Source organism: Camelus dromedarius, chromosome 3 (assembly GCF_036321535.1).
Source record: "Camelus dromedarius isolate mCamDro1 chromosome 3, mCamDro1.pat, whole genome shotgun sequence".
Lineage (NCBI taxonomy): Eukaryota > Metazoa > Chordata > Mammalia > Artiodactyla > Camelidae > Camelus > Camelus dromedarius.
The window spans coordinates 97,412,141-97,434,459 of record NC_087438.1 but is presented as its reverse complement, the minus strand read 5'-3'; the positions used below and the strand labels follow the sequence as shown (position 1 = coordinate 97,434,459).

General features: G+C 43.4%; 1 protein-coding gene across 1 annotated transcript in view; it reads right to left on the bottom strand.

The window, feature by feature from the left end:
• UBE2D2 (ubiquitin conjugating enzyme E2 D2) overlaps positions 1-1,272 on the bottom strand; it is a 46,442-nt gene extending 45,170 nt beyond the window's left edge. The window contains exon 1 of the mRNA XM_010990736.3: positions 722-1,272. Coding sequence (XP_010989038.2) covers positions 722-745 — 24 coding nt within the window. The 5' untranslated portion in view covers positions 746-1,272. The remainder of the gene's footprint in view (positions 1-721) is intronic.
• Positions 1,273-22,319: the final 21,047 nt, after the last annotated feature.

The window sequence follows — 22,319 nt, the reverse complement described above, 5'->3', positions numbered from 1 at the left end:
CTTGTTAGTTTCTGACTGCATTTGACAACCTTAAGGAATAAAACGCTTCTCCCTCTAGTTCGCTCCTCCCTCATAAAAGTCGTATTTTGGGTTTTTTTCTTTTCTTTTCTTTCCTTCTGAACTTCCTACTCTCACAGTTTCTGGACGAGTATAGTGGATCTTAGTATGCGGCCGCTAAGGGGCAAGTGAACTCAAAAGAAAGACTTCAGAATTGGACAAAAAGGCTTTCTCCGTCTGCCTGAGATATGCACCTCAAGCTCAGATGTTCTGTGAAAGGAGTCTGGGCTGCTAGGGGTACCGGGGGTGGGGTGGGACGGGCAGTGATGGGGCAAGCCCTTTCGACCTCCGTCGATGGTGCCGCCCAACGCCCCAGCCCCAGCACCCCCTCCTGGCACAGCCGGACAATGGCCCTCTAGCGCAGCAGTCCCAGGCCAGGGAGAGGCCCTGGGACTCCATACCACACGGGGCCCAGAAAGGAGGCCGAGAAGGAACGCCGAGCTGGCGAGCGCACCCCCGACCTAAGCGCGGGCGGCGCGCCGGGGCCTCCACCGGCGCCATCACTGGGAGTAAGGTGTGAAGGCCGCCGGGCCAGGCCATCGCCGGCAGCCAGGTCCGAAAAGGCTACTAGCCCGGCGCAGGCGACGGCGGGAAGTGCAGGCCGCAGCCTGCTCAGCTGACCCGCCCAGCAGCCCGAACCCACAGCCGACCTCTGGCCGCTTACCTTATGGATTCTCTTCAGAGCCATCGTGGGAGACGGGTGGCGGCGGCCCCCGGGGCGGGGACGGGGACAGGGGAGGGACGGGGAAGGGGCGAGGGGGCACGAGGCCGCCTCGGTGATAGCGGATCGGCCGGAGAAGATGGAGAGTTCGGAGAGCGGATCCGGCGGGACCGACTGAGGGCCGGGGCCCACTTGGCTCCTGAGCCTGCCGCAGCGGTCACCGCATCACCCGGCGGCGGCCCCTTTATGCGGTGCCGCCCGAGCCGCCACCGCCACCGCCGCCACCGCCGCCGTAGCTGCCCCTTCCTCTTAGGCTCAGCGCCGCCTCCTCAGCCGCCGCGGATCCCTCCGCCGGGGAGCAAGAGCCCAGGCCTGGGGCTCGGCCGGCGCCTCTAGGTCGGGCAGCCAGAGGGACTGCCTGCTGCAGGTGGACGGAGGAACGCGCGGGCGGGCGGCGCCGCCGGGGTGGGGCCGCCGGAGTGCGGGGTGGGCCCAGGCCGAGGGGCAGGTCGGGAGAGCCGGGATTGGCGGGCCAGGGTAGGGAGGGCAGGGCCGCGCCGGCGGCGGAGGGATACGGGCCGCCCCTGTGGGTATCTTACGCGCCGTCGCCGTCGCCGTCGCCGCCGCCGCCTCGGCCGCCGAGAGGATGACGCCTCGAAGCTCTACGAGTAGATCTCGCGAGAACTGTGGCGGGTCTCGTGGAGGCTTGAGCGCTGTGATCTTGAGTCACTTTCCTGTGGTCCCCCGTACGCGTGTTATCTGAGATCAATAAACGTTTAAAGGCGAATGTTTTCCTATAACTTGGCCGTCTCCATAGCATAGTGCCCTGGAAGAGCACTTAGGTCCATTGCAACGTTCTTGAAGGAGGAAAGGACTTGTCCAAGGTCACGCATCTCCGCATTGCCAAAGCTGGCACTTAGCTGAAGTCGAGAGTCTTTCAAATTCATCTGTGGAAGCCGCGTGGTAGCAACCTGGGCACCTGCAGGAACGTGCATACTCAAAGCAAGCCACAGGCAGCCCTGAGATGGTCTTTTTGACCAAGGCCCAGGTGGACGACAACTTGAATGTCTCTCAGCCACTAGCGTGTCAGTCATAGAAGAGGTGCTCTGCTTGTTGAATTGTTACAAACAAGCAATGTGCCAATTACCTCAGAAAAAAACTTGCACGGTGTGTACTCTAGTAATTAAAACCAACTTTGTGGTTCAGATCACCATCAGAAGCAAGCCTAGAAAATCTAATCCGGGGTTGTTTTTAAACGATAGAGGCAAAAAGCTATTTCACTAAGCAACTACTCAGTGTCGAGCCCTGCACCAGAACCAGTGAGATAAAAGGCTCATTGGTTTTATAAGGCCAAGGCTGGGAGATGCTTTTTATCTGGCTGGAGACACATGGAAGAATAGTAAGGAATATTTTCCTGGGAAGTGATAACCTACATTATCAAGTTCACCCCAAGGTTTTCTGATTCTAAATCTGTGTTTTTTCCTCTGTATGGAAGGGGCCTTGAAGATCATCGATTCTAACTCCTGAATTAAGAGAGGAGAAACTGGAGCCCCTAAGGAAAGGATCTTGACGAAAGTCACCCAATAGGTCAGCCGCAAAACTAGTACGGCCTCACCTACTGAGCAGAGGTTGGACCAATAGGTTGGGCAACCACGCACCCAGTGTGTCAAAGTCAAAGGAGGGAAACGCTGTATCCGGTTGCCAGGGTGTGTATGTTTTAGGTTGGAGGTGACACATAAGATTCCACAGCCCTAAACCTTTACTTCATAAGAACTGTGATGAGAGAAGTATGAAAGTGCCCGTTGGTCAGATTAAAACTTTTTTTTCTTCAACGTTAATTTCTTTGTCTTACAAAGCAGTATATATTTGTTGCAAGAAATTCAGATAAGCAAAAGGAAGGAAAGAAAATTTAACCAGAAAACAATATGGAGATTCCTCAAAAGACTAAAAATAGACTCACCATATGATCCAACTATCCCACTTTCTGGGCATATATCCAGAGGGAACCTTAATTCAAAAAGATACATGCACCCTAAAGTTCATAGCAGTGCTATTTACAATAGCCAAGACATTGGAAACAACCTAAATGTCCATCAACAATGACTGGATAAAGAAGCTGTGGTATATTTATATAATGGAAAACTACTCAGCCATAACAAATAATAAAATAATGCCATTTGCAGCAACATGGATGGACCTGGAGATTGTTATTCTAAGTGAAGTAAGCCAGAAAGAGAAAGAAAAATACCATATGCTATCACTTACATGTGGAATCTAAAAAAAAGACAAGTGAACTTATTTACAAAACAGGAACAGACTCACAGACATAGAAAACAAACTTATGGTTACCAAGGGGGGAAGCGGATGGGAAGGGATAAACTGGGAGTTCAAGATTGGCAGATACTAACTAATATATATAAAATAGATAAACAATAAGTTCATACTGTATAGCACAGGGAACTATATTTGATATCTCATAGTAACCTATGGTGAAAAAGAATATGAAAATGAGTATATGTATGCTCATATATGACTGAAGCATTATACTATACACCAGAAATTGACACATTGTAAACTGACTATATTTCAGTAAAAAAAAAAATATATATATATACACAAAAGAAAAAGTCAACCATACTCTCATCATCCAATGTTTAACCATTTTTGACATTTGGTTCATATCCTTACATCTTTTTCCCTTACATATAAGTATATATTTTTCTTTGAAAATGTAGGATCATGCCATAATACTACTTGGTAATCTATCTTTCAAAAAAAAATGTATGTAAGGTGTATAACATGGTGATTTGATATATGTGAACACAGTGATATGATTATTACAGTCAAGAAAAGTAATATATCCATCTCTCACTTTTTCGTGTGTGGTGAGAGCACCTGAAAATTTTTGGTAATTTACTTTTAAAATAATACATGGTGAATCTGCCTGTGTCAATACATATTTCTCCCATATTTTAATGGCTACATAGTCTATCATATAAATATACCCTACATAATTAACTATTCACATTTTAGGGGACATTTAAGTTGTTTCCAATTTTTACCATTAAAAATATTGCCAGAGTGAATATCATGTAGTTAATATTTGTACAACTCTAAGAAGGATTTTTTGAATAAATTCCTATAAATGAAATTGCTATATCAAAGAGTAATCAAATTTTTGCATCTGTGTTCACAAGGGATAGGGGTTTATAATTTTCTTTTCTTGAAATATCTTTGTCAAGTTTTCATATCAAGGTTATTCTGGCTTCATGAAATAAATTGGAAAGAGTTCCCTCCTCTGTGTTCTGAAAGAGTTTGTGTAGATTTTTTTTCCCTTAAATAAATATTTGATAGAATTCACCAGTGAAGCCATCTGGCCCTGGAGTTTTCTTTGCAGAAAGATTTTGATAATATATTCAATTTCCTTCATAAGTATGAGGCTGTTTTGATTTTTATTTTTTCTTCTTGTGTCCATTGTGATAAGTTGTATTTTTCAAGGAATTTGTCTATTTCATTTATGTTGTCTAATTTATTAGAATAAAGTTACTCATAATATCTTATTTTTCCTCTATCTGTAACATCTATAATGGTATCCCTTTTTGTATGCCTGATGTTGGTTATATGTGTTTTCTCCATTTTTTTCTTAATTAGTCTTGCTAGGGATTTATTAATTTTATTAATCTCTCCAAAGAACCAACTTTTGACCTTATATTTCCTCTATTGTTTGTCCACTTTCTATTTTATTGATTTCTACTCTTGTATTTATTATTTTCTTCTTTTTATTTTGGATATAATTTGTTCTTTTTCTAGATTCTTAAAGTAAGAGCTTAGATAACCAATTTTACACTTTTCATTTTTTCTGATATAAGGACTTTCTAATAAAGTATTTAAAGCATACTGTTTTTGCTGTATCTTACAATTTTGCTATGTTTTGTTTTCATTTTCATTCAGTTTAAAGTAGTTTCTAATTCCTCTTGTGATATATTCTTTGACCAAGGGTTATTTTCAAATACTTTGGAATTTATAGGCCATCGGGGAAATGCAAATTAAAATCATAGTGAGATACCATTTCACACCCACTGGAATGGCAAAAATCAAAAACAGTGACAACAACACGTGGTGACAACAAAGTACAGCAACTGCAACTCTCATACATTGCAGGGAGAGTGTAAAATGGTACAACCAGTTTGGAGAACTGTTTGGTAATTTCTTATAAAATTAAACATACATCTACTGTATGATCCAGCAATTCTACTCTTAAGTACTTATTCAAGAAAAATGAAAATACATGTCCACAAAAAGACTTGTACACAAATGTTCATAACAGCCTCATTCATATATAGCCCAAAAGTGGAGACAGCCCAAATGTCCATCAATAGGAGACTGGGATAATAAATTATGACATAGTCATACAATGGAATTCCACAATAACAAAAAAAGGATGAACTACTGATACATTCAACCACATGGATGAATCTCAAAACGATTATGTTAAGCAAAAGAAGAAAGACACAGAAGAATATGAACAGTACAATTCCACTTATATGAAGTCCAGAAACAGACAAACTAATTTTTGGTGTTTGAAGTCAAAAAAGTGCTGTTGAGGAGGTGATTTGACAAGAAAGGAATAGAGAGAAAAAAAAGAAGAAGAAGAAAAGAAAGGGATTGAGGAAATTTTCTAGGATAATGGAAATGTTCTATATATTGTTTTCTTTTTTAAATTTTTTATTGAAGTGTAGTTGATTTACAATGTTCATTTCAGGTATATAGCAAAGTGAGTCAGTTATACACATACATGCATATATATACTTTCTTTTCAGATTCTTTTCCATTATATGTTATTACAAGAAATTGAATATTGTTCCCTGTGCTATACAGTAGGTCCTTGTCTATATATTTTTTTGGGTGGAGGGTAGACAGGTACATATATTAAATTGTCAAAACTCACAGAACTGAACATTAAAGAACTGAGCATTTTATTATATGTAAATGTAATAAAATAATATTAAAAATTTTAGAAGTATGCAGAATTTTTAGATCTTCTTATACAATAGATTTTTCCGTGGGGTGATTTTTCTTCCCACTCACCCTACATAGATCTTAGAGCCCTCAGTTTAATCTTCCATTGTTCTACTGAAACTGTGAGCACACTGCATATTCTTTAAGCTTGATCGCCCCTTTTGATGGTTAACCCAATACTACAAGCTTTATAGTGTTTAAAGGCTTCCCCTTGGCAAAGATGTTTTCAGAACTGATAGCAGTGATTAAATAATAAGGAGGACCCTCTCATTAATATAAATAGGCAGATGATTGCTGTGGGCTGAGTAGAGTACAGTGCAAATAATCCTATTTTTGGATCTCAGCCATCCAGTTGGAGAGTTCATTGTGTCTTATTAGAAGAACTGAGTGAGGAGTATTAGGTAAAACAGGAATTGATTTTCTAGCTGCATCAGTATGATCCCTTTTTGTGATAGTTTCTAAGTTGTAGATTTAAAACAAAAGAATGTCCCCAAACATTCCAGACTCTTTAAGACAGTACCACCATTAGAGGCTATTAGAGGTAAACTATTTCCTAGGAAAGTTAGGCTTTGTGAGTTTGAAGTAGCTTATTTTTTTCATGGTCAAAAATCAGACCAGTGGTTTACCAAAAGAACTGTATTCAATTTTACATTCCTTTTGTACAGTCACTCTCTCTTGTTATATATGATTTAGAGTGTGTCCTGCCTACCAGCATTTACTATATTGTTGGAATCTGGCCCTATTGCTCATGTCCTACTTCATAAGAATTGCTAACTAAAGAAATGACACTAATTTTGCCACCTGACTCCTACAACACTTTTTTGTATCTGTTGGCAGCCTAGTTTTTGCCTAAAAATCATCCTTCAGGGGGCTTTCCTGACCAATCACCCCAACCTAGGTCAGGTGCCCTTAAAGTAGAGTCCTGCCATCACAAATTGATCACACTTTATTTTAATTGTTGAACAACTGTCTCACTCAATAGACAGTCAGCTTCTGGAGAGCAGAGATGTTGTCTCTTTTGTTCCTCTTTTAATCCTCAGTGCCTGGCATATCAAAGACAGCTGTTGAATGAATTAATAAATTACTTACTGAATAATGAGCAGCTCAAGAAAACCTTCTTTAGCAGACTCACAGATAACAGAGAACAAACTAGTGGTTACCAGTGGGGAGTGCAGAGGGGCAGTATAGAGGTGGGAGAGTGGAAGGTACAAACTACTGGGTTTAAGATAGGCTCAAGGATGTATTGTACAACATGGGGAAGATAGCCAATATTTTGTAGTAACTGTAAATGAAAAGTCACTTCTAAAAATTGTATTAAAAATTATATAAATAAATATTTAAAAAAAGAAAATCTTCTTTATACTCACAATTTGTTGGGTAAGACAGCAGATCCCTTAAAAACAAACAAAAACACTCCCTGGCATTCCAAGATTTTATGCACAGAACTATATTTTACACCCAGTGTAGAGGTGTTCAAAATCTAGTAGAAAGGGAAAATACCAACACTACTCTGCCCTTGGAGAAGATATCATTGTGCACATGCATTCTTCCTCCTGGTGAAATAGTCCAAAAGGAGGAGATGGTTGTGAGCATCTGTGCTTCTTCCCCTACTGAGATTAGGGGTGCTGAGGTAGTGTGGGCCAGTGACACGGTAGTTTAGAACCAGGGCTTTGCAGTCAGTGGGTTCTAGCTCTCTTCTACTATTTACTTTTAGTGTGAAGTTTATGCAAGCTTACTTGACCTCTGGAAACTTGGTTATTCTCATCTGTAAAATGGGGATAATATTAACATCTTCACAGGATTGTGAGATTGAATAGCAAAAGGTATATATAAAGTTCCTGGCCTGAAGGAAGTGCTTATCAAATATTAGCTACGATGATGATTATTTTTCTGAGAAAAGCAGTATTATAAAAGACTGGTTCCAAGCAAACTTTTTCCCTTGAGAGAAGTCTACAAGTTCATTCCTTGTCAAGCTGAGATTGGTGCCCTGTTTCGGGTTCCCAGAGCCTTCAACCAATGCTTTTTCTGTGAACCTTGTGGCCAGGATGAGAGTGCATCAGCAAAGGGTGGATGGCTTCCTGCAGGATCAGCCTACACTCCATTGCACCAGAGGGTCCAAGGACCTGAAGCCAAATGGGCGGCAGAGCAGCAGAGACAGCTGAGTAAAGTCCCTCTTTCTGAGGATTTGGTGGTTCTCACAATCTATAGGGTCCCAGCCCCTTCACTGCTAGGAAGGAGATAAGGATCCAGAATTCAAAGACAGTGGCTTCAGAGGCAAATGAGATATACGGTATAACCCTATTAGTTTCCCAACAGTGTATAGAGACTACACAATATAGGTGATGTGGGTGCTATAGGCAGAGAGTAACATCTGTATTTGGTTTCTGAGAGACGATTATGAAGGACTTTTGCTTTCTAAGCCATACATTTCTAAAATGTTGACTGTTTTATACTAAGCATGTATTATTCTTATATAAAGAAAAAAAGGTTTTAAAGTTTTAAAATCTAATTAATGCGTAAGAGCAAAAAATTGGACACAGTCTAACAAGTCTTCAATTGGGAGAGGTTAATTACAGTACTGTAATTCATAGTACAGAATACTATGCCATCATGAAAAGAATGAGTTAGATCCATATGTCCCACTGTGGAAGAACTATCACAATATTGTTGAGGCAAAAGAAAGAGAGAGAGAAAGAGAAAGAAAGAAAGAAAGAAAGAGAGAGAGAGAGAAAGGAAAGAGAAAGAAAGAAGGAAAGAAAGAGTGAGGGAGAGAGGGAGGGAGGGAGGAAGGAAGAAAGGAAGGAAGGAAGAAGGAAAGAGGAAAGAAGAAGGAAGGAAAGAAAGAATCCTGAAATGTGGCTGATACATTCCATTTTCATGGATTAAAATTAAAGTCTCAATATGTAAAAATTCAGGGAGCTATTTACACTTGAGATATGCACAATCTATTCTAAGTAATACCCCAATAAAAGTGTGGGTTTTTTTAATCTTCATGAAACTCTAGTTGTGTGTCTATGTGTCTGTGTGTATATGTGTTAGAATGTGCATGGAAAAAGATCTAAACAGATGAACACCAAATTTTTAACCTTGATGGTTACTTAGTTATCCTTGGGGAATTGTCTGAGGAACCCTGAGGGAAGGTACTTGCACTTTTCTCTTTAAATACTCCTCTCTGTTTACATTCTTAAATAATAAGCATGATTTGCTTTTGTTATTAAAAACAACAACAACAAATAGAAAAAAAGTTTGTCTTCTATGGGGCTCTTTAAATCACTCCATTGATTTCAAGATCATTTTGGCTGCCTTCTCTCCCTTTCAGTGGGTAAGAGCATTCCAAAGGCTTCAGTCAAATTGTGCCCAGGTCAGATCATGATATTGCTGATTTTTCTCTAGTTTACATGAGAGAAATTGAACTTTTGGTTGAAGACGACCTTGTTTAAAGGAGAAAGCAGACGAACTTTAACGCTATGTATGGTCTCATAACCTTTTAACACTGACACTGCTCTCAGGAAAAGAATTGGGATTTGGCGGTGAACATACTTTTTGAACATCTATTTTTACCGATGCCCTAGAAGCATTCCTTTGGAAAGGTTCTTGTTCCAGTAAAAGTTAGCCAATGGGAAACAGGCACGGGGGACCTGAGAGGCGGTGCTGGTTTTGCAAATTGTCAGCCGCGACTGAGAAAGCAGCATCTACAGGCTGGCCCCTCCCTACAGCCTGCGGCTCCGTCCTGTCCCCGGTGTCGCCACGGGGGCAGCTGCAGCTTTCTCGCGGGGTGGGGCCGGAGACCAACAGGAATGGTGTCCTTCCTCTGCATCCAACCCCACGGACAATTCAGGATCCGCACAAATTTAGAGGGATGGGTGAGCCGGAAGGAGGCAGAATGATGAAAGAGATGAATACAAAATAGGAGGGGGGAAAGGGGACATCATAATAGGCTGGGGTAACCCAGATCCATCATTAGAGAATGGAAGAGAAGGTGCCTCACTAGCTTTACCTTCTCCCTTCAAATGAAATTTTCTTTTATTGTTTTTGTCTGATTATAAAAGTAACATGTTGATTGTTAAATAACACAGAAACCTATAAAGCTGAAAATGAAAGTCTCCTTCCTTAATTCCACCTTCCCAGGAATAACTACCATAATAAATGTTGCGCGTCTGTCCAAACTTTTTAATGTAAATACTATATATATAAATATACATATGGTATGACGTAGAGGTTAAGAATACAGACTGACTTTGACAATCAACTTTTATCCTGGACATCAGTTTTCTCGAATATAAAATGAGGATAATAATAAATAATAGCAGATATTTAAATTTTTTACATAAGTGAACACATACTACATCTGAGGTTCTATCAATATGCTATTTCAAATTTATTTGCTATTTGAAATATTTATAGATTCATAGGGAGTAACAAAATAGTATATAAAATTCCAGGGTGTCCTTCATCCCGTTTCTCCCAGTAGTTACATATGACATAATTATAGTACCAATATCAAAACCAGGATGTTGGTACAATATGTGTATACAGTTTAATAACATTTTATTACATGTGCCGATTCCTATAATCCCAATATCTCTAACCCCTGGCAATTAATAATCAACATCAGTTGACTGATAAACAACCCAAGTGCTCTTTCCACTTTTTGACAGTTGTGAATAATGCTGCTATGAACATTCACATGCAAGTCTTTGTGTGGACTTGTTTTCATTTCTCCTGGGTAGACACCTAGGAGTAGAATTGCTGTGTCATATGAAAATTCTGTTTAGCATTTTGAGAGACTGACAAACTGTTTTCCAAAGGAGCTGCACCATTTTACATTTCCATCCCAAGGTATGAGGATTCCAATTACCCCACATTTTCATCAACGCTTATTATCAGTTTTGTTTTTTTTAGGTAGCCATCCCAGTAGATATGAAGTAGTATCTCACTTTGGTTTTGATGTGGGACCATATTTATAATTCTGAGACAAATATATAAGAAATTATAATCCTATGGGATAAACCCTACAGCAACAGCAAAACAATCATCATTTTTACTGATCCCTGACTTGGAACTTTTGTCTCATTTAATTCTCCTAACCACTCTATGGGGTGGATACTATTTTTATTTTGCAGTTGACAAAACAGTTTTCTAGATGCGAAAACTGAGGTTTTGGTAGGGATAGGCACAGGCAGCTGCGTAGCACAAAGGAGGGGTCTTAATCTAGGCTGTGCAGTTCAGGGGAGGAGTCTTGGAGGGGACAGTCTTTCACTGAAAACCGAGTTATAGGTAGGACATAACCAGGCCTGGGTGAAGAGGGGTTGCATTTCCAGGCAGAGGAAAAGCAGGCACAAACGCTGTGAGTTGGGGGAATCAATTGTTGCCTCTCTTCCCTTTGCACCAGCATTCATGGTTCAAAAGTCCCAGAGCAAGCGTCTGTTCTGTGCCAGCTCTTCCTGTTGTCCCCCATCTTGCAGACCTCATCTTGCCACTCATTTGCAGACCAGACCCTGCAACCAAACTGCCCTTTGGGAATGAATACCAGGCCACTGTAAATACTGCCAGGCTTTATGATGGTTACCAGACACTACAAATTAAACACAAGAATCCTTGAGCGGCATTGGGGGAGGCTCTAAATTAGGCTCATCCAGCCCCTCCTTGAAAGTGGGTGTCCAAGAGGCAGAACTGCCCACTGGATGGAAGCTCTGCCCATGGCCGTTTGCTTTACTGAATAATATTGGATCAATGGCTTCCCCAGCTCTGAGCACAGTTTCTTCATCTGGGGAAACTAATAGCACTGACCCAATAGGATTGTAGAATTTGGTGAGCTTCTGTACCAGACACCAGGCACCTGACCAGGTAGTTGTTATTATTCTTATAGCTCTCCAACGGAAGGTTTCTAACCTGTCTCTAAGTAGCTCACTTGACGTTACAGTCAGTAAGTAAAAAAAAGTCCTTCTTGCAGTCTAATCTCAATTCCTTCTACTGCTGGTTCAGCTAATTCACCTGAGTTCTGTAATGAGGGGAGGTTATTTTTAAGACTCTCTGTAACTTGTTTTTTACCCCTGGTTCCAGGCACAATCTGTCAAACTCTGTAGGGGAGAGAAGGAGGCATGATGGGTGAGGGGGGTGTGCTCACGGTGGCACCACCCACTCTTTCTATGCCCACACCTACATCTGAAGACCTAGATGCTCTCTGGTGGGTTGGGGAGAGGGGGAAGCGTTCTCACCTGGCCCAGCTTCTGTGTGTGGTTTTCTCTTAGTTCTGCCTGGATCTTTATACTTCTCCTGCCAAGGCCCCAGGGGGACTATTGACCCCTTCCAGAGAAGGAGGCGGTGGGCAATTGGGCCGAGTTTGGGCCCCTGCCCAGGGCTTAATAATCATCATAAAGGCCTTCTTGGTTAGCGAGACTTGGAACCTACTGAGGGGCTTTCACATTCCAGATTCTCTGGCCTCCTTTGATCCCTCAACCCACCCTGAGGGGATACGCAGGCCTCCAGAGGTGGCCTAGGAATATATAACAAATGTTTCATGTTACTGAGCACTTACACACACACACACACACACACAGGACCATATCTTTAGCACTTGATAATAATAATAGCTAGCATTAATTGAATGCTTAATACGTACCAAATCCCTCACAACCATTCTGAGAAGAAGATACTGTTACAGACAAGGAAAAGAAGGTGGAAGGTCCTCAACTGCTCAAAGTGATGACAACAAAAGGGCCAGGCTGGCACATAAAGTCCTGCCAGACTCTGACACCAGTACTCTCTACCCCTAGGCCAGCTGCACTTCCCTCTACCTGTTCAGCCTCTCCGTCCTGCTGGTGCTTCAACTTCCTGTGACCTGCCCTTACCAGGAATTTTTTCCAGGCCTCTCACTCATGTCCAGCCCATCCACTGATATTTTCAATACCCCCATCATCAATCATTGTCTCCCTCCAATTATTTAAACTCTCCTGGGATCACAAATGGATTAACTGCCTAGTGCCTCCCTGTCCAGCCACCTCTTCAACCTTTCTGGGGCAAGTCAACCCACCTAAAGATCAAAGGTCACCAGGGCCTGGAAGGGGCTCTGTGGAAGTCTCCCTCATTTCAGGATCAGCTCCTAGAAAAGGTTAGGAGATGGCCAAGGCCTTCCAGGGTAATTAAGTCTGGATCTAACCCAAGCAGCCCACCCATCAGGGTTGAGGGTGGAGAAAAGCATAGTATCTTCAGAGCTCTTGCTCTGCTGGATGCTAACTCTATGGCCTTGGCCAAATCACTTATCTTCTTTGTGCCTCAATTTCCTTATCACAATTTGGGAATAAAGAGGGGGTGCATATAGCTCAATGATAGAGCACATGCTTAGCATGCATGAGGCCCTGGGTTCAATCCTCAGTACCTCCACTAAATAAATAAATAAATAAATAATCCTAGTTACCCTCCTACCAATAAATATGTAAATAATAAATTTAAAAAAAATAAATAGAGGGCTACAAATTGGGAATAAAGATGACACCTACTTCCTTGGGCTTTGGTGAGAAACAAATTAGATAATGCACATAGATCATTCAACACAATGCCTAAAATTAAATGCTGAGGAAGAGCAGAATGGTTCAAATCTTCAGTTTAACACCACTAGCCTTAAATGGAGACAATCTTGTCCTCTAATCCCCTACTCCCCAGAAATAAATTTCCTTCCCATACTAAAGAATCCCTTGGGGAGGCCTTAGGTGGTGGGGAACTGGAGCAGGACGCAAGGAAGCTGGCGTGGGGTTCCTAACTGCCCCAATGGCTGCTTAGCTGTTTTACATCCCAGGGCTCCCTAGGAATAGCTGCAAACCCAGGCTGACTTCTCCTGCCCACCTCTCTTCAATTCCCAGCAGCTTTATCTCATAACTTGCCTTCTAAAATCTGATGCTAAATAGGCCCATCTATGTTTTGGCAATTTAGTCAAAAGTATGCTCCCTTTGATACAGCAAATCCAAGTCTAGAAATGTATCTTGAAATAACCAAGGAGTCTAGCAAGGACTTTGTTATAAGGATGGTCCTCTCAATCTTATTTATAAACAGAAACAATCTCCAAGCCTAATGATCAAATGATAGGAGACTTGTCACGCGCTCGCATGCACGCACACGCACGTGCACACACACAGACAAACACACACACACACCCCTCTTCATCACAACAGTCTACAGCCATTACAAATTGTGCAGCAGGTTTTAGTGACAGAAGAAATGTTCAGAATATATTTTATTTAACTTTTCATATTCTTTAGGAAAATGATAAAACTTATATCAAATATTTCTTCTTGTTTATCAGTGTTTTCTAATTTATTTGCTAATGTGCATGTATTAATCCTGTAATGAAGGGAGAAAAGCCCATATCTGGCAAAACTTGGGTAGAGAGGGGAGTTGATGCCTTTGACTGGCTTTATATTTATCCTCCGGATGGATTCCTGTCTCCCCATGGCCCAATAAATTCCAGAGTAAGAAGCTTCAGCAGATCTCAACATTTGAGTCAAAAGAAAAGCAATAGCAAGAAAGACGACCCGAGCACTTCTGTGGTCTCCTTTTTGATACTCAGTTTTGTCTTGGATGATCTGGAGAGGAAAGGACATAATCCTGGCAGCGCCAAGGCGGGGCTGGGAGTCCCTTTTCATTCTTTGATATGGATAATTGATGCTTTTATTCTTATGCAAATAGACCCCAAGACAAGTTTCCCAGGGGCCCTCCTCCACCAAATGAGCTCCTTGGTGTTCTTGACACCCCAAGGGCCTGAACTACCTTCTCCAGCAGTTTCAGCCCCTCCCCCTGTCTCTCTCCCATTATCCTCCTGACATTTCCCCTGCCCTCCTCCATTGTTCTGTGTTTAGGCGATGAACCCAGGTGATGTGTGAGCTGAGAAGGGAGCTCTTCTTGGCTCAGGGGCACTGTGAATGACAGCAACAGAGATAGATAACAGGGGTAGTTCATATTTGTGAGGGAGACTACAGAAAGCTTTCAGGATGAGCTGGACACTAGACTTTTGCAACTTCAATAGCCTCTTGGGTAAATAGCTTCAGGTAAATATTTTTTGATTACTCCCTACATGTCATATGTAGCACTGAGTACTTTAACAGTATCATCAGATGCCAGTCTAGACCTCTAACCACTGCACGGCATTGCCTGCCCCCTAATTCACTTAATCCTCTCACAGCACTTGTCACATTTTGTCCTCATGGTTTATCCATCTCCCCCACTAGACTGTGAGTCCCAAGAGGGCAAGAATAACATTGTTCTATCTGCCTCATCTATCCAGCACTGCCCAGCCCAAGGTCTGGCACACGTATTAGTAATGTACTGGGGAAGGATTGAGATAGCTGGGAAGGGGTTTGACATTCTGTGCTCTCCTTCATGGGTTGGCCCAGTTGAGTGGAGGCTTTGGATATGATGACCTCGTTGGGGGACTGAAGGACATGGGGCATAGGCATGGACATACCAGGTTATTTATAAGGGTCTCAATTCCCCACAGAGGTTTCCAGCTCAGACCCTCCATCAGCCTACATTGCTCCAGATCTGGCTGGCCTCATGCATGCTTGCCTCTGGTTTTCAGGGTACCAGATGCCAATGGGTAGGTGATTAAGTGGTACCTATTCCCACAATTGGAAAAACTGCTCAAATGAGTGTGCAGTACCTGCCTTCAAGAATCTGTAAATCAATTCTGTTCAAAGACCTGACCTGATTCATGGGGAGGTAGCCTCCTCAGGGTCTGGGCTCCTGGTAGGGTAAGGAATGGGGGAAGCTCTTTTCCTCTCTCCTCCCTCATCCTCTTCTCTTCTAATATCCCAGTTCGATCACCACCCTGGCCACTTTCGTCCCTAAAACTAAGATCAGAGTGTTCAAACATATTTATAATTGTGACATATTCTTTAGCTTTTCCATTTTGTTTCTAATAATGCCAGCTTTGGCATCTTAGAACCTCGGAATCATTGTTGGGGATGTGACAGGAAGGCTTTTGAGATGGGTCTCAAATGGTGAGGAGAGTTTCAGCAGGTAGGGAAAATGGGAAAAGGATATTCAGGTCAAGGCACAGAGGAGTCTGTGATAAAGCCAAAAAGGATATGGGGAAGGAAGAGATCCGAAGTGATAGGAAATGAGACTGAAAGGGCCTTGCAGGCCAAGCTAAAGTTAGGACTGGATCGTGAGGGCAGACAGAAGCCACTGAAGAGTTTGGGCCAGTGAGCATACTCCAGCAACACAAAGAAAAGTGTTAAAGAGCTGATATTTATTGGCCACTGGCTTTGTAATGAAATAGATTATTTCATTTAGTCCTACCAACAATCTTACGAGCTGGTAATATTCCCTTCTGATTTTAAGGGAAACTAGAGCATGAGAAGATTGTTTCCTCAAGTCATAGCCAGGAGTTGCTCCTGGAGTCTATTCCTTTAAATGTCATGCTATGGGGCCTGAGTGAGGGCAGGGGTCAGGAAAGGGTCCTGGAGATGGTTCAGAGACAGAACGGACCACCACATTCGATGAACGCCTGGATGTGAGTGTAAGGGTGAAAGCCTTCTCAAGGATGATGCCCAGTTCTCTGATCTGCGCTCTTGGGAGAAGCGTGCAAAAACACAGACTTTGGGTAAAAGCGCGGAGATGGGAGCCAGAGCCAGCCAGCCAGGGGACCCAGAACTGACCGCGCACGCAGGTGAGTCCCAAGCGGCGCTATAGCAGGAACCGACGACGGCCCGGGGCGCCTTCCTGGTCCCTTCGGGGCGCTGAGACGGGCGGGGCCGAGGGAGATGCCCGTAGCAGTGCCATCTGGCGGAGGTCGGGCACTTAGCAACCAAGCCCCTTGAGGTGACCGCCCAGAGGCAAGCTGGGAATGGCGGCCGCTGGGGCCGGTCACCAAAGGGACGGAGGAAGGGTATGGACCCAACTGAGGGCTGGGCCTTTCGGGTGCTCTCTGTCTTACTGTGGACTCAGCATGCACCGGCGTGTGGGGTTGTCTCCTGACTCTGGGGTCTGACACGCAGTACCTTCCGCCCCCCACCTCCCCAACCCCGCCCCGCCTGTGTCCTCAGGCAACAGGCATGCCCACTATGGTCTGACCTCTCAGATTCCCTCGGATTCCACACTGGATCCCTTTGTTATCGAATTAGGGTCTGCTTGCTGTGAGCATAGCAAAGCCAATCTACTGACACAGGATTATAGTGAAGAAAATTACAGGGCACCAAGCAAGGAGGACTGGGCAGCTAGTACTCAAAAGACCTGAACTCCCTGAGGTAGCTTTCAAGCAAGAGCTTTTTAAAGACAATATTAGGGGTGAGGTCACAGGGAGTGTCATCAGCTCCTGGACATTTTCCTGATTGGTTGGTGGTGAGGTAGCAGGGTGATGTTTTGGGAAGCTCAGTCATCAGCCTCCTGGTTCCAACCAGTCTGGAGTCTGCATGCTTATGGTCAGTGAGTATTATGGTCTGCATGTAGTCATCATCCTCCACCCGGTGGGGTCTTGGTTTCTGCAGAACAACTCACATTGTTATCTGTATCCCTTCAGGAGGAACTGTGACTTTAATGTTCTAATCATTGACTGCTTGAGCCTGCTCTTTGGAAGTCAGGGAAGGTCAAACAAGAAGTGGAGGACAGAGGGGCTTGTACCTGGGAAGCCTCTCTCAAGGTCCTGCTCAGTTTCAGTCACCCCTTTTCTTTGATACTCTTTAATCCAGATGGGAACAGGGACAGGACATAAAGAAAGGGAATAAAGTTTTGGATAGAGGTTAATCACAACCTCAGCAGGGGAACTTGGTTTTAGGGGTTCCTCACACTCCATTGACTTTCTCACCATGTGTTGGCTCTTCACCATCCATTCCCTTGCCCTGTGGCCGCCTCCTTTCCCTTGTCTCACAGCCAGCGCACTACCAGTTCCTGTGGATGCTCCCATTGCCCCTCCTCTCCCCAGTCAGGCGACTTCTTTGGCCCCACTGCTTCTTTCTTAATTCAGTCCACATCCACTCCTGGCCAGCCCTGAGGATGGAGGAGAGGGAGTGACTAGGGGCTGGGGTAGTGGGTCCTTCTGGCTCCCCTCAAGCTACTACCCACAGGAGTCTGGTTTAGGGGCACATCCATGTCCCAAGGATGCCAAGGAGAATCTGTGCCTATATACCAGCTTTCTTCTCTGAGACCTATCCCTGCTCCTCTGCTGGGGGTTCTGAGTGCCCCCTGTGCCATCCAGGGCAACCGGGATGCAACTTTGTACTCCAGCAGCACTTTGTCTCTCTCTGCTTTTTGACCCATCAGAAAAATCCCAAGCCCAGTCCAGACAAGTGACTCATTACAGCCTCAAGGAATGAAAGCTGGAAAGCCAGGCTCAGACAGCAGGGCCAACCCCTGCCCAGCCCATAGGGAAGGTGCTAAAAGAAACCAGACAACAGATGCTCTCTAGAGTCAATACAGACCACCACTGTGCCCTGGGTCTTCTCTAGATACAGAATCAAGGTATTCTGCCCTCTGCCCTCAAGGATGTCTCCATCTAGTTGGAGGTTGTGGGAAGGATTTGAATTGGGTTTTAATCATGAAATAACAACCATAATAGCAGCTATGATTCTTCTTGAATGCTTACCATGTGTCAAACACTATTCTAAGCACTTAATGTGCAGCCTCCCTTACACCTCAAACAATTCCTTTGCAGATCAGGAAAGTAAGGCTCAGGGAGGTTAAGCCCGTGCATACAGTTGAAGGGATGGATTTTATAGAGTAGTTGAGAAGAGGGCACTGGGGGAGTTGGGAGGTGATGAATACTCAGTTTGGGGCAGATGGTGCCCCATTTCTTCAGTTGGAAGGAAAGGCATGTACTGGGGGGTGTCACAAGGTGACGGGTAAGCACAGCTTGCCAGGCTAAGGTGCTTGCAATTGTTCCTCTAGACTCCAAATCAACTCCTCCTTTCCTCTGTGTTTCTGTCTTAGATGATCAAATACTCTGATCTGACTAAGGAACTGGAGCTGGAAGTCTTGGCCCTGTTACAGTCTGGCTGTGGGACCTTAAGCAGAGTCCTGCCCTCTCTGGGCCTCAGTGTCTTCTCCCTGAAAGAAGCCTAATTCAGGAACTTCCTATGGGTCTTTATTTATAGCTCCAGAGCACACTTTAGCTGAGGTGCAGGAGCAGCTTTAATTAACTTTAGCCTTTTAGCAAAATTGCCCCTTCTCCCACCTCACGAGTGCTCCTAAGACGCAGGACAGGCACAAGAGAGGCAAAAGAGAGAACAGAGACCCTTCTGCCTGTTCATCTTTAAGTAGATGAATTGTCTTGGCCCTTTCCTACAGTTCAGGTTGATTAAATCTCCAGTCCTGGAGAGACAGCATCTATTCTTCCTCCTCTTCTTTACAGTCTATTCATCCATCCATCCATCCATTCATTTATTCCTCAAAGGCGAGGGCCTCCTCTATGCCAAGCGTTGTACTAGGCCCTGGAATACAGCTATGAACCAGATGGACGGGACAGTTAGATGGTGAGGTTGCCTCTGTCCTAATCTAACTGGCCACCAGATGTCACCAGTGCCAGCCACAGGGCCTCTCTCAGAGCTGAGGGAAAAAAAGAGATGGGCTAGGATGAGGAAGTGTGAACAAGTGAATCCAACCAGCTCTGCTTACTCAGCCTGAATCAGAAGCAAGTTCCCCAAGCAGAAAAAAATAATCCACCTCCTTGACCCTCTCCCATCAGAAAGACACCTTCATGATTTCCTCATAGCCCAGCTTGCTTGGGATCTTGGGAACTCATAATCTTTGTTCAGTCTGGAATTTCTATTTATAGCCCATCCCTCACGGAGAACCCACCAGGCTTCATGTAAAACCCTTTGGTGACCATAGCTCACTATCCCACAGGCAGCCTATATTATTAGCAGATCCTTCCTGATTTAGAACCAAAATTTGACATTCACTTTGATTTGTTCTCATTCTGTCTTCCATAAGGAAAAAGAGGAAGGTTCTTTTGCCCCATATAGCACTTCAGATATTTGAAAAGATTACTGAGGTCTTCTGAGTTTATTTGTTTATTCATCATTCATGTCTATGTACAGAGTGTTTACTGTGTGTCAGATCTTGGGGCCACAGCGGAGAGCAAGCAAGGTTGAAACCTGTCCTCCTATAGCTTGTAGTCTGTGCAAGAAACCAACAACCAAACCAGCAGTAATGATAAAGCTCGCACAGGCCAAATAGGAGAGATCTGGGCAGCCATAGAGCAGGAGGCAAGGCCCTCACCCAGCGTGGGGCCTGGAAGGACTTCCTGAGATCTCCTTGTGGTCAAGCAAAGGGTGAGCAACTTTGATGCCATTCAAATGTCAACATTTTTATCAAAAACTGGGAGACTTTGCTGGTACCCTGACCTTAGTCTACTCATTGGAAAATGCAGCATCATGGGGAGGGATGGGGTGTTTGAGGGACAGAAGAGGGGACAGGAAGAGCTATACAGGCCGTGAAAGAGAGCATGGAGTATCTGGGGGCTGACAAGGCCCAGTCTTGTTGGAGTGCACAACTGAGGAAAGGGCTGTGAGACAAGAGACCCAAATAGAAGACAACTTTGGGCCCTTCAGTGGCTTCTGGACACCAGTGTCCAATGCCTAGGTGTGATGTGGCATTTGGGGGAAATATGAGGTCACCTTCCTTGATGCAGAAATGTACTCCATTCCTGTGAACACAGCCCAGGAAGGCAGCAGGCTTTTGATGGGGACTCAGCGTCCTCACGGTCCTCTGAAGCCCTCAAGGATTCTTCATTCAAACTGCTAAGAAGCCAGAGTAGCCCCACCTAGGGATCCCACAGCTGAGTGAATGAACCTCAGATTGAGCGATAGTTCCATTGTTCTCTTATTAACTTTTTTTTCTCAGTTTTGATTACACAAGCAATATGTATTCATTGTAATAAAAATTTACAAATATGATAAACAAAATGAGAATCTAAAATTACTTTGTATAGATGATGGCTAATTACTATTTTATGTAATGCTTGATTTAAATTTTTTTGCTGTTGTTTTTTGGGGGGGTGGTAACTAGGTCTATTTATTTACTTTTGGAGGAGGTACTGGGGATTGAACCCAGGACCTTGTGTATGCTAAACATGCACGCTACCACTTGAGCTATACCCTCCCTACTACTTATTTTCTGAGAGGAGGTTCTCTCTTGGATCACTCAACATCATTAGTCATCAGGGAAATGCAAATCAGAACCACAGTAAGAGGGGAGAGTATAGCTCAAGTGGTAGAGAGCATGCTCAGCATGCAGGAGGCCCTAAATTCAATCCTCAGTACCTCCATTAAAAATAAATAAACCTAATTACCTCCCAACCCAGGAAAAAAAAAAAAAAGAACCACAATAAAATACCACTTCACACCCACCAGGACAGCTATAATCAAAAGGACAGAAAATAAACAAACATTGGCTACGGCCTAAATAATTAGAACTCTCATACATTGCTGGTGGTAATGTAGCATCATGCAGGCACTTTGGAAAACAGTCTGGTGGTTCTTCAAAAGTTTAAACATCGAGTTACCATGTGACACAGCAACCCCACCCCTAGGTATGTATACTCAAGAGAAATGCGAATATATGTCCATATAAACTCTTGTACATGAATGTTCACAGCAGCATTCTTCACAATAGCCAAAAAGTGGAAATAACTTAAATGTCTTCAATTAATTAATAGGTATATAAATGTGGTACATCTACATAATGGAATATTATTCAGCAATAAAAAGGAATGAAATGTTGATACTTGCTACAATATGGATGAACCTCTAAAGCACAAGACAGACATAATCACATATTGTATGATTCCATTTACATGAAATGTCCAGAACAGGCAAATCTGTACAGACAAAAAGTAGATTAGTGGTTGCCTGTGGGTGTGGTGGGGCTGATAGCTATCGGATTTCTTTTTGAGGTTATGAAAATGTTCTAAATTTGATTGTGGTAATGGTTGCTCAACTATGTGAATCTACTAAAAACTATTGAATTGTGCACTAAATAAGTGAGTCGTATGGTATGTGAATTATATCTCAATAAGGCTGTTATCAAAAACTAAAAAAAACCTGTAGATCTCTCTATCCTGATGAATACCCTCTTCTAGGAGAATGTAGTTCCATTATTTACTCCTTGAAGATACAGTAGGTCCACCAGTTGCACTTCCCTATCCCTAATCATGCATCATCCAGCCCCTTTTTCCCTGTCACATCTACTAGGTTATTGTCCAGGAAAGACCATGCCACACTAGTCATCTCTGTGAGGGGGCAATAAAATGAAAACAAGGAAGTGGCAGGGGTTAGATTCAGAACCACCCATGGATGGGACATCCAGTCTCTGTGTCTGCTGGAGAGGTAACTTGAACTTGTGGAAGAGGCCAAGATGACAGAGGCTGGCAACCCTACGAGTGTGATTGTGAAAGTTATGATGATGATGGTGGTGGTGATTACAGTTAACAGTTACTGAGAACTTAAACAAGTCAGTTCTATAAGCACATTATTTTTTTCAGTCTCTTGGCAATTTTATGATATAAAAGGTATTGCCATCCCTATTTTAGGAAACTATCAAAGAAGTTAAATAACTGGGCTAAGGTCACACAGCGAGGCAAGGCAGAGGCCAG